General features: G+C 36.5%; 1 protein-coding gene across 1 annotated transcript in view; it reads left to right on the forward strand.

Annotated features, from left to right (window-relative positions):
* The window catches only part of LOC112459313 (tubulin polyglutamylase TTLL5), a 69,214-nt gene that overhangs the window by 44,963 nt on the left and 8,464 nt on the right, over positions 1 to 15,787 (forward strand). Inside the window, exon 9 of the mRNA XM_025023349.1 lies at positions 9,699 to 9,865. Coding sequence (XP_024879117.1) covers positions 9,699 to 9,865 — 167 coding nt within the window. The remainder of the gene's footprint in view (positions 1 to 9,698; positions 9,866 to 15,787) is intronic.

A 15,787-nucleotide genomic window follows, 5' to 3' on the forward strand; every position in this document is an offset into this window, starting at 1 on the left:
TCAGTGTTGCCATAACTAAAAGCTCACTAGAGTGAAGCGAATGACAGTGCCACACCACGCCAATGTATGCAACCAAAAGAAAAGAAAACCCTTAATTTATCTTGATTATATATGACTCTAACACAAGATACCTAGAAAACGACGAAGTTCAGATATTGTTTGTGGTTGAGGATAATTTTGGATGATCTCTACGCGCTCAGGTAGTGGGCGTGATCCGTTTTCGTCGATGAGGTATCCTAGGAAGGTAACGGAGGATTTTCCGAAATGGCACTTGGCGGGATTGATCGTGACGCCGTATTGCCGCAGTCTTTCAAACAGGATGCGGAGATGTTTGCAATGTTCTTCGTGATTTGTCGACGCAATGAGAATATCATCGAGGTATGCGAAACAAAAGTCTAATTCGCGTAAAACTTCATCTATGAAGCGTTAAAACGACTGTCCGGCGTTCTTGAGACCGAAGGTCATCACTAAGAATTCAAATAGCCCGAAAGGAGTTATGATTGCGGTCTTAGGCTGATCTTCCGGCGCTATAGGTATCTGATAATATGCGCGTATTAAGTCTACTGTCGAGAAGACTGTACAACCGTTCTACCGATGTGAGAAATCAGCAATGTGGGCTATTGGGTACCTGTCATCCTCGGTGACACGGTTGAGGCCGCGATAGTCGCCGCATGCTCTCATATCACCGGACTTCTTCGGTACGAGGTGGAGCGGTGCTGCCCAAGGGCTGCTGACGTCGGCAAATTCCTGCCGTAATCATGTCCTCGAATTCAGCCTTGGCAATCCGGTACTTCTCGGGTGTGAGCCTGCGCATTGGCTCTGCTACTGGCGGTCCTTTGGTGATGATGTGGTGTTGCACTCCGGTTCTCACGATCTTGTCTGTTTTATTAGGCGTAGCGATTTCCTGAAACTCTCGCAATAATTCGTTATAAGGATTGTCACCATGGACTATACCTACACCTGGGGCCTTGCTACGGATAAGTTGGCACGGGCGTTGTAATCCTGTCACTCCGTCGACCAGGCGTTTCCTGCAAAGGTCGACCAGTAAACCGTAATGCTTGAGAAAGTCAGCTCCAATGATGGGTTGGCTAACGTCAGCGACGAGGAAAACCCATTCAAAGTCTCGGCGTAATCCTAGGGACAGGTGAACCTTCCGTCTTCCGTACGTGGAAATGACCGTGCCATTCGCTGCGAAGAGTTGAAGTTCTGATGGTTTCTGCCCGCGTGCTCTCCAAGACCTGGGAAGGACCGAGTATCGGCCCCAGTATCGATGAGAAACCTGGCGCCGGTTTCCTTGTCCTGGACGATCAGGCGGTTTCCGCTGTAAGGACCATCGCACGCCGCCTCCTGCGGTGGCCCACTCAGTTTTCCGCTTTGTCAGCGTCTTTAATGGTAAGTGGCTTGACCCACGTACACGGTTCTGAACAGTTCCTGGCGTTCTTTCCGAACTTGGCGTGGTAGAAGCAGTATTTGGATGACTGCGACTTATCTCGGGCACGTCCACGAGACTTGCTGCGCTCGCGTCGTTTCGGACGGGCTCGACGCCCTTCGCCTTTGTCTGCGACGAGACGCTGTAACTGTCGGGTAAGCTCGCTGACAGACGACATCAACGTGGGATCCGTAATTGATGTCGGGGTACCGGCGGCTGCACCGGCTGCGACGGCTGCGACGGCAGGAACGGTTCTCTCCATGGCCTTGTCGGCCAATTCGGCCATTTTATCGAGAGCTACTCCCTCGACTACTGAAAGTAACTCTTGCACACGTGAAGGCATGCGCTGTAACCAAAGAGTCTGCAACACTGCTCGTCAACAGAATTATTCGTAAGTCGTCGCATCTCGCGAAGAAGGTGGGTCGGTTTCCGGTCGCCTAATTCGACGTCGGTGAGCAACTTCCTCCAACGTTTCTCGTCCGAGTTAGTGAGTCGGGAAATAAGCGTCTCTTTGAGTTTTTGATACTTATCCGAGACCGGCGGCGATTCTATTACATCCGCGATTTCGAGCATGGAGTCTTTATCCAGATTATTTACGACTACGCAGAATTTGAGGTCGTCGGATCTAACGTTATGCGCGCGGAACTTGGCTTCGAGTTGCGTGAACCAGGTTTTCGCGTGGTCGCGCCAAAATGTGCACGTTTTAATCGCGCGGACGGCGAACGTTTGCGCCTGCGCATCATCAAAAAGTGCGCGCGGGAAGGCCGTGCCGGCTCCCGTCTGGGCGTTGGCGCCCGGTAGCGTACCGGGTGCGCCGTGCTCGTTACCTTGGTCGTTGAGCCTAATCAGGGGTGTCTGGTTCTCTCCGACGTTGACATTTTCGTCAGCGTTGGTCTCGTTACGGTTGGATGTACGGTCGACCGGCATGGTGAACATCTCCTTCGAGTGGGCTTCCGATGCTTCAATTTTGCGCTTGCAGGTCCCTCGAGGATCACGTCGGGGTCACCAATACGTGTGGGGGTCGTAGGAATGATCTACTCAGGGTACCACACAACGTAAATATATTCTCACAAAAGGTATAAAAGTCTTTGAATGCCGCGTACAGAAATAATGTGTGTTCGCACGAGTAGCTCGGAGAAAACAGAAGAACGCTATCTCAAGCGTTCCTAAAGCGCTCGGTATCTAGACCCGCGGAGAGCGCGGTCCTACGGACGGCTTCTGATTGGACGGAGATTTTCGACCAATAGCGTGGCTAGCGTCGCCACAGACGCTTGTCCTAATCTGCCCTCTGAGAAAGTGGACGTCAACTACGGCGTTACGCTCGGTAACGATCAGAGAGAACTCGGGTAATGATACATGGGTTCGTATCCGTGCTATGGTTCGTGTCCGAACTACTCAGATGGAGGGGATGTGGTGGTCGCGCAAGCCCCTCCTCTGTCAGTGTACGCTCGGCACTCGTCAAGCTTCGCGCGGGGAGAGAAGGGCAGACATACGATCTGCTGTTTCCTTCTCTCTTGAGCTGTGACATTGCCGGCGCTGCGTTGCCGGCGAGGCCACGCATTTCGGGTATCGCCTCTCGTGTCTCGACGAGTACCGAGTCTCGAGTTGGCAAATCGACGATGCGCTATGTAGCCCAGTCAATAGAGACATTTAAATGGAATTAATTCCGGGAAGCAATTTTTTTTTTACTGTTTTGGAGGGTCATGGGTAGTCTAAAACCGGATTTTCGGGATTCTAAATTGGATTTTTGAATTTACTTGGTATAATGAAAAACATCTTTTCCACATCACCACGGGGGTAGAGTTTATGGCGCGTTTATTCAAAAAATTAAAAAAAAATAATAAAATTTCACCCCCCCACTTTCGAGTCTAAGACTCAAAATATCGATCCTAGGTAAAAAATGATAAGGACCAAAATTGTAGAGTATTAAATTTTCTACAAGTTTGGTTATTACCACTTTCACTCTAAAGTTGAAAATAACCGAGATATTTACAAAATCACCCTTCTAATCAAAATGGCGGCTAACGCTCCAGGGTTAGAATCCCAAAAATCCGGTTTTAGACTACCCATGACCCTCCAAAACAGTCAAAGAAAAAAAATCGCTTCCCGGAATTAATTCTATTTCAGCGGTTTTTTCGGGCTCTATTGACTGGGCTAATGTTACATTTATGTTTATATTTACGAGTTTTAATTGTTATATTTATAAATAGTGCAATTATATTTACAAAAAAATTGCAAATTAATAAATAAATTTTATTATACATAAAATCGCGTATGATTATGTACTTCCGTAGTTTTTGTACCGTTAAAAAATTAAACATAAAATTAATTAATTAATTAAATATTTATAAACATAAAAACTAAAATTCGTAAATGTAATGTATAGAAATTCCCGTTCTGGCCAATATGCTTTTTTATCTAGAAAAAAAGTCATATTAAAAACATTAACTTTGGCATAATATTTTTTAATATTTAAATGCATAATAATAGTAAAATATTAACTATCAAGAAAAAAAGGTAGTTTATGTTTATAGTGTTCTTTTTACTCTTATTAAATTTGCCAAATCACGAGCACCAAAAGAGGGATATTGGATTAAAATAAAAACAATTTATTATACAAATAATGCACACGGTTAATGTTTCGACTATAGTTAGTCTTCTTCAGAACGGATTATTACGAAAGAAGAAGATAATAAATATCAAGAAACATGATAATTAATGTTCATTTTAACATACTAAAACATTAAACATTAGTCTAAACTAAATTATTAAACAATCACCTATCAATATAAACAAAATAAACAAATAATCTAATTGAATCACAAATATAAAAACGCCGGAATAATCGAATGAAACCATGGCAAGATAAATTTATATTTATATTGAGAAATGGTAAAATCTCTTCCGTCAGGAAGAGAATGTAAAAAATTATTAACGGGGGTATTTTGATTTAAAATATCTTTAAAATAGATATTTTTCAGAAATTTAAACTATCAAGAACTCTAGAACTATTGAAAAGGAAGCCAGAACTCTCAATAATTTGTGAGTTTCTGCAAAATGAGACGATAGCTTCATACACACGTCAGGAAGAGAATGTAAAGAATTATTAACGGACATATTCTAATTTAAAAGATCTTTAAAATATATATTTTGCAGGAATTTTTTATAGGGAAACGAAGAAAGTGAATAACATTAAACCTTGCATGTTCATTTTACCTTATTTTAAAATTTTATTTTTATTTTTTAAGTAACAAAAATGCTTTTTCTTTCTATTATATCATAGGTATTCTGGAAGGTATAAATGACAGACGGTGTAAATAATTCTAGCTGTTCTATAAGTATCTGAAACGCAAAAAGCCAAAATTTTCTTATTCAGAAGAAGTATATGTGGCTATCGTCTGAACTAAAACTAAACCAATATTTCCATTCTAGGCAGCCTTTTTATCAAAAATATTATTAATCAATATTAAATAAACAATTTACGGTCTGAGCTTGGATTTTATAGTAACCTAATAATATTTTTTATATACTATATTTACATATTTTTTTCAACCTTAATAAACTACGCGCCGACTAAGGGCCAAAGCACATATGACAATCGTAGTCGTGGACGTAAGTAACGCACAAGCTTTTGCGTATCCTAATTTGTCAGGTCGAGGACTACGACTGTCGTATATCGCTACGCCATGTTATGTGCTTTGGCTCTCACTTGTCAGACTTATAACACAGCTCTTATTGGAGTAGTAAAAACCCTTCACTCCCCTCTAATTAAATCGATTTAAATAATAGTAAAGTATTTACTACTCCAACAAGAGCTGTGTTGTAAGTCTGACAAGTTATGTCGGCGCGCAGTTTATTAAGGTTGGAAAAAATATACGTGTAGTACACAAAAAATATTATTAGGCTATTAAGGTCCAAGCTCGGACCGTAAACGGCTTATTTAATATTGATTGATTGTATAACGGTCATAAAACAGGGGGTCTTATTTCTCTTATATTATTAAAAGAAGTATAACTTTTTTTAAAATTTTGTTAGTATTTTATTAAAAGAAAAAACTAATAAACGTATAATGTTTATTCTAGTTCAGACAATAACCACACTTATTCTGAATAAGAAAATTTTTTGTTTTTGGGTTTCTGATACCTATAGAACAGCCAGAATCATTTACTCCGTCTGTCATTTACACCTTCTAATAATCAGGATATAACATAGAAAAAAATAGCATTTTTCTTACTTAAAAAATAAAAATAAATTCTTAAAATAAGGTTAAATAAGAACATGCAAAGTTTAACGATATTCGCTTTCTTTGTTCCGCTATAAAAAATTCCTATGTATAAAAAATACTTATTTTTAAGACCTTTCAAACCAGAATACGCCCTTAATTTATTGTTTGTTATTAATATATTGTTATTAATTATATACATATAAGTATTAGAAAGCATATAATATAAAATAATTTCAATATTCAAATTATTGTAATAATAATAAAAAAACCAATTATTTACATTTTCTTCTGTGTGTGTATGCGTGATGTTATTGACAATAGTTTCTTTGCACGTTTACGTTTTTTTTACAGATTTTTTACACGCTTAATTTTCACAAGTGTGATGTCAAATACAGACAAGATTTTTGTTTATCTGTTATAAGCGTTATTTCGAATGCAAGATTTTAATAATCAAACGTTTTTAATAATCAAACATTTTCAAACTGCAAACGAGGAACAAGCAATATCATCTACACAGCATGTAGCCTTAAAATACTATGATCTTTTTTAGCAGCACTAGCGTATAATTTGTCCGCCGACATTACGAATTTCTTCTGCAGCAACACATAAAATGTTGAACAGTTTTCTCGAATGGTTGTAACAACGTCTGTATGTCCTTGCATTATTAATTCATTAAGGTATTGTTCACATTCTCATTCTAAAATAATAATCCTATTAAAAAATGTTTGAGTGTCAATACCCTTGCGGTACGCGTTTTCGAGAAATACTTGTGTAAAGTACGCGATTTGATGAATTTTTCGCTCGGTTCAGAAATGACAGAAGAGGAGAGGGGTCAGTTATTACTTGGCAACGCCGCATGAGTTCTCACGCGTGAAGTTAACTTCTTATTTTTTTAGTTGTTATATGTAATATTTTGTATATAAACAATGAAGGGTCAAAGCACATAACATGGCGTAGCGATATACGACGGTCGTAGTCCCCGACCTGACAGATCAGGATACGCCAAAGCTTGTGCGTTACTTACGTCCACGACTACGACTGTCATATGTGCTTTGGCCCTAACTTTAGTAAAATAAATTTTTCTTTTTAAGCATGAATACAAGTTGAGCACGACTGGAGCCGGAAAAGGTTTTTAAAAATAGGTATTTTTCAGAAATTTTTAATTAGGTGAACGAAGAAAGCAAATAACGTTAAACTTTGCATGTTCTTTAAATCTTATTTTAAGAATATATTTTTATTTTTTAAGTAAGAAAAATATTCTTCTTATCTATGTTATATCTTGATCCCTAAAAGACGTAAATGAGAGATGAAGTAAATGATTCTAGCTGTTCTAAATATCAGAAATGTAAAAACCAAAAACTTTCTTATTCAAAATAAGTGATGGCTATCGTCTGTGTGAACTAGAATAAACATAGTTTATTTGTTTTTTTTTTTTAATAAAATACTAATAAAATTTTGAAAAAAGTTATAATATTTTTAATAAAAAAGCCGCTTTTACACACACAGAATAGAAATATTGATTTAATTCTAGTTTAGACAATAGCCACACTTCTGCAGAATAAGAAAATTTTAGTTTTTTGTGTTTTAGATACCTAGAACAGCTAGAATTATTTACACCGTCTGTCATTTATAGTGACCAGGATATAACAGAAAAGAAGAGCATTTTTGTTACTTAAATAAAAATAAAATTTTAAAATAAGGTGAAGAGAACATGCAAAGTTTAACGTTATTCACTTTCTTTGTTTCCTTACAAAAAATTTCTGAAAAATATTTATTTTAAAGATATTTTAAATCAGAATACCCCCGTTAATAATTGTTTACATTCTCTTCCTGACGGAAGAGATTTTATCACCTCTCAATATAAATATAAAATTTATCTTGTCATGGTTTCATTTGATTACTCCGGCGTTTTTATATTTGTGATTCAATTAGATTATTATTTATTTTGTTTATATTATTAGGAAATTGTTTAATGTTTTAGTATGTTAACTTAAACATTATCATGTTTTAATATTTATCGGAATTTACGTTGCGACTCTCAGAAACTTGTTATTTTATTCTTTTGACGCACTTAACATGTAAGTTCTCACGATGTACTTACGATATGTCTCCCACTTTTTCATAATTTATATCTGACATACTTATATTGACATTTTATTCGTTCTAGCGTGGCGTTCGCATGATATGGTTTGGGCGCAACGTCTTGCGACGCATGATTTATTGTTGCGTATAATTATGTATAATCTCACTTGAGAAGGACCCAATCGGGGTCAAAACGTTGTGAGATGAATAAATAGAAATTGGCCAGTTGAGTCGCTTAATCTCGATTATTTTAATATTTATCTTCTTCTTTTATATTCATAGTAATCCGTTCCGAAAAAAACTAATTATAATAAGTACAGTCGAAATGTTACCCATGTGTATTGTTTATTTAATAAAGTGTTTTTATTTTTATCCAATATTCTTTTGTTGTTGCTTGTAATTTAGCCGTAATTTCGCCAATTGAACATGCATAGGTAAAATAAATTTAATAAGAGTAAAAGAACATTATAAACTACAATTATTTCTCATAATTAATAATATAATTATTGGTATGCATGTAAATATTACATGTAAATATTATTATGCTAAAGTAAAGGCTTTTAATGTAAGACTTTTTTATATAGAAAAGCATATGTATAGAACCGTGATTTTTATACATTACATTTGCGAATTTTAATTTTTAAGTTTATAAATATTTATTTATTTAATTATATTTACAATCTTTATATATTTATAAATTTCTAATATATATACATATATATATTTATTTATAAATATAAAAATCAAAATTTGTAAATATAAACGGAAATGTAACGTATAGCGCATCGTCAATTTGCCAACTCGAGACTCGGCACTCGGCGAGACACGAGACACGAGACGCAAAATCCGAAATGCGTGACATCGTGGTATAGCCGGCGCGTGCTAACGGCAACGCCGCGCCGGCAATGTCACAGCTCAAGAGAGAAGGAGACAGCAGATCGTATGTCTGTCCTTCTCTCCCCGCTCGAAGCTTGCCGAGTGCCGAGCGTACACGGACAGAAAAGGGGTTTGCGCGACCAGCATATCCCCTCCATCTGAGTAGTTCGGACACGAACCATAGCACGGACACGAACCATGTGTGTACCGTTACCGAGCGTAACGACGTAGTTGACGTCCACTTTCTCAGGCGGCGCGTCAGTATACGTCCGCTGGAACGGAATGATCCCGATGGCCGCTCTCAGGTTTCTCTCTGGTATTGCTCTTTGTATAAAATAACTGTTTCAAGCGTAATATTATTTATTTATTTGTATATACGGCGTTATATCTTTGTTTTTACCTTGTTTTAGACCGCACTTGAAAAGGGCTCGAACTAAGAGCCGAAACGTTGTGCTATTTTGTACATTTATGCCAGTTAATCGAGGAATATATCAATACTTGCTGTTTAATCACTGGCGGACGAAATTAATTTTCTATATTCTTTAGTTCCTTCTACCCCTATTTCATATATAATTCTTTAAGATTCGGTCAATTATTTCCGAAAAATTGGAAAAATTTCGTAACCGGTTTCCAAAAAAATTAGTAACGAAAAATTATATACTTTATAGCAATCCTCGGAAAATTCTTCGCCCTACTTCATATACAATTCTTTAAGATTCGGTCAATTATTTCCGAAAAAATTGGAAAAATTTCGGAACCGGTTTCCAAAAAGATCGGTAACGTAAAACTATAGCATATCCCGAAAATTCTACCCCTGTTTCATATAATTTTGGTAAAAATTCGGTCCACTAACAAATGAGTAGTTCGCGGACAGACGGACGGACAGACAGACAAACAGTCGGGTTTTATATAATAGTATGAAGTACGATATTATTGCTGTTATAGGGATTAGTTTGTACATAAATTGATTCTATTATTATCAAAGTCTTATGCCACATCTAGGAATATGTAACAATTTTCTATTAGAAATAAAGAACTATATATTAATTAGATTATTTATTTGAATTAATTTTTTCTTTTTCGTAGTTACCATGCAGTCAGTTAAGTGATAAGGATCGAGCTGCCATTACCGCAAAGCAACTTTCTGATTTTTTGCATCTGTATAACAGAGAAACAGATCTTTACGAAGACACCGTAGATCGGCCTCGTACTGTTCCTAATAAACTTTTCCAAAAGTTTCTAGCTGCCGCAAGGTATACATATACGTTGAATAGTTTTTAAAGCATAGTCGCATTCCTCGATCCATTGTGGAATTACACAAAAGGAAAACCGTTACTTTTTCATTAAAGTACAAAACAGCATCTGTATTTTAAGGGGATCCTAAACCAAAGGCCGACGGAAAAGCACCCTCGTCTAAACGGAATTAAAAATGGCGATAATTTCGATCGTTTTCTATGTTGCCGGCTTATATCTGTTCAGACAAAGATATTAGAGTTTTTCTATTATCGAGTCTGTCCATACAGTAGCAACTTTTGATTGGTTCGCCATTTCTTGGCAAAAGCAAGGGAAACAGAAAGAGAAAGAGATATAAGAGAGAGAAAGAGAAAGCGATATGAATGTATAGAGATCCACAGAAAAACCGTTATATAACGATCTCTGATTGGCCCCGTTGTTTGGGGTCTAACCGAAAGTGTAAGAGAGAAAAATATATAAAGCTAACCAATAAATCCTAGCCGACCTAGCCATAAGTGTACGTCAAAACTGGAGCTTGGAATACCCGAGTATCCAGGGATTCATCCTCTCGCCCGCTTACCCGTTGTATACAAATCTGAACAGGTTCCGCGGGTACTCAGAGATACTTCGAGTTAGGTTAGGTTAGGTACTTATACGATTCCGGTATCCGAATTATGCGGGTACCTGCGGAACCGGCCCAGATCCATACAACGGTAACAGACAAGCGGGCGGGTACCCGGATACCTGGTTATCCGGTTCTTTTTCCAAGCTCTAATATTTATTCAACAATCAAAATAAACCGCCATCAAAAACGTCATTTTCGTTTTGACCTCACGACCTCATTGCCTGATCTCTGATGGTTAAGGATTTCAAATCTCTATTTTTCTTCATATTATTAATGGCTCACATATTTCCTTCTCGGATAGCATATCGGCCACTCAAATATCTATGAATGTACATCGCTTTTTTTTTCTCTTATATCCTTTTCTCTCGTAGAATTTTGCCAGAAGCAAGTTATCTAAACTCTGATTATATAGAGGGGCTATAAAGGATATAGACAAGGATAGACTAGAGCCAACACATGCCCACTGGGTATTAATACGCACCGCCGCCATTTTATCTATGGCCGTCACAGTTTTTCCATAGCCAAAGTCCAAAGTTAGCGATCTAGTTAAGCACAATATAACCAGTAGAGGAAAGTGGGGTAATAGTGCCTACCTAAAATAAATCTGTTAATACAAAATGGTTTTTATAGTAACAATTAATTTAAGGGGTAACATTACTCCAGAGGCCTAAAAATAGAAGAATTTTTTGTGGTAAAAAAAGGAAGTAAATCAAAAATCTATTTAAAGGACTTTATTGTACATGTTTTAAAGTGTATGAAACAATTTTTTATTTTTTAAATGGCGCGGCGATGGAGTCTTGTAAAAGTAAGCGTTTCTTTGCGGAATTTGCTCCGGGGCTTGCAGCATAAGTGCCGCAAATTTTGACCTGGAACAAAAAACTAAAATTTTTCATAATTTGCATGATAATAGCTAGAGAAATACGTAGGGAATTCTTAAAATATCGTTTTTCATAGAAATGACAAGCATTTGAAGAAAAAGTTGTTTGAAAGTTTCAATTAACTTTTTTTCAAATGCTTGCTATTTTTATAAAAAACAATATTTAAAAAATTCCCTACGTATTTCTCTAGCTATTATCATGCAGATTATGAAAATTTTTGGTTTTTTGTTCCAGGTCAAAATTTGCGGCATTTATGCTGCAAGCCCCGGAACAGCTACCGCAAGGAAACGCTTACGTTTACTAGGCTCCGCTATTTAAAAATTACAAAATTGTTTTATACACTTTAAGACATGTACAATAAAGTCCTTTAAATAGATTTTTTTATTTACTTTTTCTTTCTTAACCACAAAAAATTCTTCTATTTTTGGGACTCTGTGGAGTGGTGTTATCCCTTAAATGCAGCTAAATGGAATTAAATGGAACCTTTAAACGTTTGTCTACAACCATGTGAACTCATACTTAATAATAATTTTGTTGTTAAATATTTTATTCAGCAATATTTAGGACAATGCAAAATCGGGCAAAAATGAAAGTAGCGAGTAATAGTGCGCAGTTTCAAAATTACCAAAATTTGTGTCTGCAGCGGATAAATTTCGAACGTTTCTGCTTAAATCATTAGTTTTAAGTACAGTTAATGTGAGTGATGATAAATAATTAAAAATTAAACGCGAAACTTTAAAAATAGAAGGACATTAAAAAAAATTTTTTTCGAGTAGAACTGACTCATGGCTTCAACACACAATTAATTCGACATAAATATATATAAATTCGAATATAAATAAACTATTATATATAAAATCGACATAAATAAAAGCGCACTATTCCCCGATGTGAAATTTCGGGACAATTTTGTCAATTACTCGTGAACTGCAAATGAAATTATGGGACCAACGCGGCAAAAGGTTCCCAAGGAATCGTATTTCACTCTGTTATACCAATTACAGTGACAAATAAAAATTGCCCACTTACGAGCTTAACTCGTGTCAAAATAGTAAGGAAACGGGCGCGTTTTCTTTTTCGCTTCCTCTGTTCAAACGAAGCTTTGAGCTGGGATAAAATGTATCTATATTATCTAGAATTGACGTAAGCTTTGAAATTTTGCCACTCACGTGTCGTCAACTATCGTCACAGTCTCAAACTTGAGGTGCGCACTATTACCCACTGCGTCCTATTTCCCTACTCCCCCTATATGTTCACTCAACCCTTTTTTGTGGTTTGCGCCGATCTGTAATCTGTACTGCGCATCAACATTATTTTGGCGGGGACCAATCAGAACATTTTTGTATGTGTATTGTGTGGTAGTGCAAAGTCGGTGTAATGCCACAAACGCTAAGTGATTTTTGTACGTTTGAGGTTTGAGGTGAAATATCGGAAAATCAGTGTGACGCGCAGAAACGCTTGCATATTGAGGAAAATTTTGGATAATTTTGATCAGATTTTCCAAGCTGAATAAAAGCCTGAAAATCGGGGCCCGTTCAACCGTTGATACGCCGATGATCCAACCAAAATAATGGCGGAAAATCGGAAACCAATAGATCAAAGGCGCCGACAGAGAGTGAACATACTGATTATACTGGGAGCTTTCCAGGAAGCGACACAAGTCGACACAAGTATCGTTTCATCTTCGTTATTCATTGGCAAAAAAGAAAGATAGAACGATGCTTGTGTCGACTTGTGTCGCTTGCTGGAAAGCTCCTACTGTGATTATAAGTATTAGACATCTGTGTACCTACATTGCATGATAATAGCTTTAATGCGCATAACTTTTTTGTTAGAGGTCTAAGTCTAATTCTGAGAACGGTATGGTATTTCTTAATTGATGTAGGGAGCTTTCCAGCAAGCGATACAAGTCGACACAAGCATCGTTCTATCTTTTTTTTTTGGTAACAAAGATAAAACGATACTTGTGTCGATTTGTGTCGCTTGCTGGAAAGCTCCCATAATCCACCGTTTGTGAAGGTTTCATTTTGTAACAACAAATTGGTAGAATTTTTATAGGAAGCAGTCACAATGTTGATGTCTTATTATCTGTATTTCTGAAATTATTTTTGTTCTCATTGTCAGTACCTATAAGGCTGCGGTCCACTTGACGCTACAAATGCTTCGAAGCATTCCTCTTCTCTTTTCTTTCAATGAAAAAAGAAGGAGAAAAAGAACGCTCCAAAGCATTTGTAGTGTCAGGTGGACCGCAGTCTAAAATCGCCCTTTGTGGAAAGCATTAGTGCATATAATTTAACTTTGGAAAAGGATTTTTATAAATCCATTTAGCAAGCGATACAAGTCGACACAAGTGTCGTTTTGCCTTTGTTACTCATTGCCAGAAAAGAAAGATAGAACGACGCTTGTGTCGACTTGTGTCGCTTGCTGGAAAGCTTTCAAAGTCAATAAAGATATTATGCGCATTTTTAAAATGTCGGTATTACAGATCCCTAAGGGAATTCTAAAGGACCTAAAGCGATCGAAGGCCGAACTTTCTCGATGTCGATAATGTCAACATTTCTAATCCTGTTTTCTCTATATCTGTCCTTGTTTAACTATAGTAATCTGTCTTTGTTCGATCACTGCGCCATCTCTCGCTACACGCAATACTGTTTATCCTATTAACCTGCATGTGCTTTTGCACAAATTAGTAGCAAAGGCTCAAACTTTTTTATTACGTTATTAATTTTAGTTTCTCATGTACGGTATTCTTTGTTCACATTATACGAATGGCGAGTGTATCTTATTTTGTACATATACAAACTGTACAACTCCTGTATTAAGGTGATCCTAAAGCCGTCTGTATTACCGACCGAATTCTATATCTGTCCTTGTATAGACAATGATGATAGACAAGGATAGACATGGTTATAGGTTATATTGCATTCATTACAATTAATCTTTTTTTGTAAGCTTTTATTCTTAGTTCCAATTGCACGATATTGTTCTTACATGTTGTCCCTAGGTCATGCCGGTCTAATTTTGTGGATATTTATTGTGAAATTTTTGTATAAAGCAAATATTGTCGTCACGTATAACAAAAAATATTAATTTTTTTTCGTTTTCGATATAAATTCGACCACCATGACCTAGATTTTAATGCGTACTTTAATTCTAGACAAAAATTTTGCATTTCTATAAAGCCAATTAAAAGATTAGTGCTAAGAAAAAAACCGGTATTACAGACGGCTTTAGGATCACCTTAACCCTCAGGGTACGGACTATAAAAAAGTTACGTTCCGTACGGACATGGGTTAGCCTAACCCGGCGACTTTGATTGACTGTATATCGGGCTGTAATTTGTCAATTAAAACAATTTTTTTTTTGGATCGGAAATTTTCTTAAAAATACAATGGCGTTGATAGATTTATTACATTATTTGTTTAAACAAAAATACATTTGAAAATTTAAACAGTTCTCAAAAAATTTTTATAAAAATTTATTTTTTTTTTAAATTGCATAACTTTATAAAAAAAAAGATATTGACATTTTATAAGTCGCGTTTGAAAGCTAAAAAGTTGTTTTTTGAAATAGCTGAATTCGTTTTTTGATCCATTCCAAAAAGTATATTTTTTTTAACTATGAAAATACCTGTTTTTTTGCGATAGCGATATAACGTTACTTGCTTGATTTATCGTAATAACGCAAAAAAAAATATCTTAAAGTAAAAATAGTTCTTTTGGATGTTGTTGATTAGTATAATATAAATAAATAACAAAAATTGATTATTAAATAAAATTTTTATTGTATAAAATTAAAAAAAAAGAGAATTACACGGTGTTTTCGCATGATAAATCGTAAAAATAAATAATAAAAATCGTTATTCGACGCATTGTACAAAGAGTTATGCTAAGAGTAGCACAACTCTTCGAGAAATAACATGCATGCACGGATACGTTATGCTGGTATGCTACAGAGCATCATTTTGAGGTTAGAATGCACAAAAGTATATTAAAAATAGTAAATTATACGTACCAAAATACTTTACTGCAGCAAATACTCGAAAAACACAATTTTTTTTTAACACGGATTTTGTAACGTCTGTACGGACTGGGTGTAGACTACCCGAGTTTAATTTTCAAAATCGTATAACTTGAGCAGCCCAAACGTAGACTGACGCTGCCCCTTGGCGCTCACATAGTAGCTACCTCAAAGATTCCCCCCCCCGGTACGGACCCCCACCATTTACTTCCTTTGAAATGGCGCTACTTTCAAAATTCGCTCGGGTTACACTAACCCAGTCCGTACCTTGAGGGTTAAGCAAACGTTTACGGTGGGAGGGCTCCAGTTGCCTACAAAACGATTGCCTACAGGTTCGATTGCACACACTTACTGCACACAATCCCGATAGCCCACATTTCAAATTGCCTACAGAGCGATTGCCTACAGGCATTATTGCG

Source organism: Temnothorax curvispinosus, unplaced genomic scaffold (genome assembly GCF_003070985.1).
Source record: "Temnothorax curvispinosus isolate PA1 unplaced genomic scaffold, ASM307098v1 QBEX01009716.1, whole genome shotgun sequence".
Classification (NCBI taxonomy): domain Eukaryota; kingdom Metazoa; phylum Arthropoda; class Insecta; order Hymenoptera; family Formicidae; genus Temnothorax; species Temnothorax curvispinosus.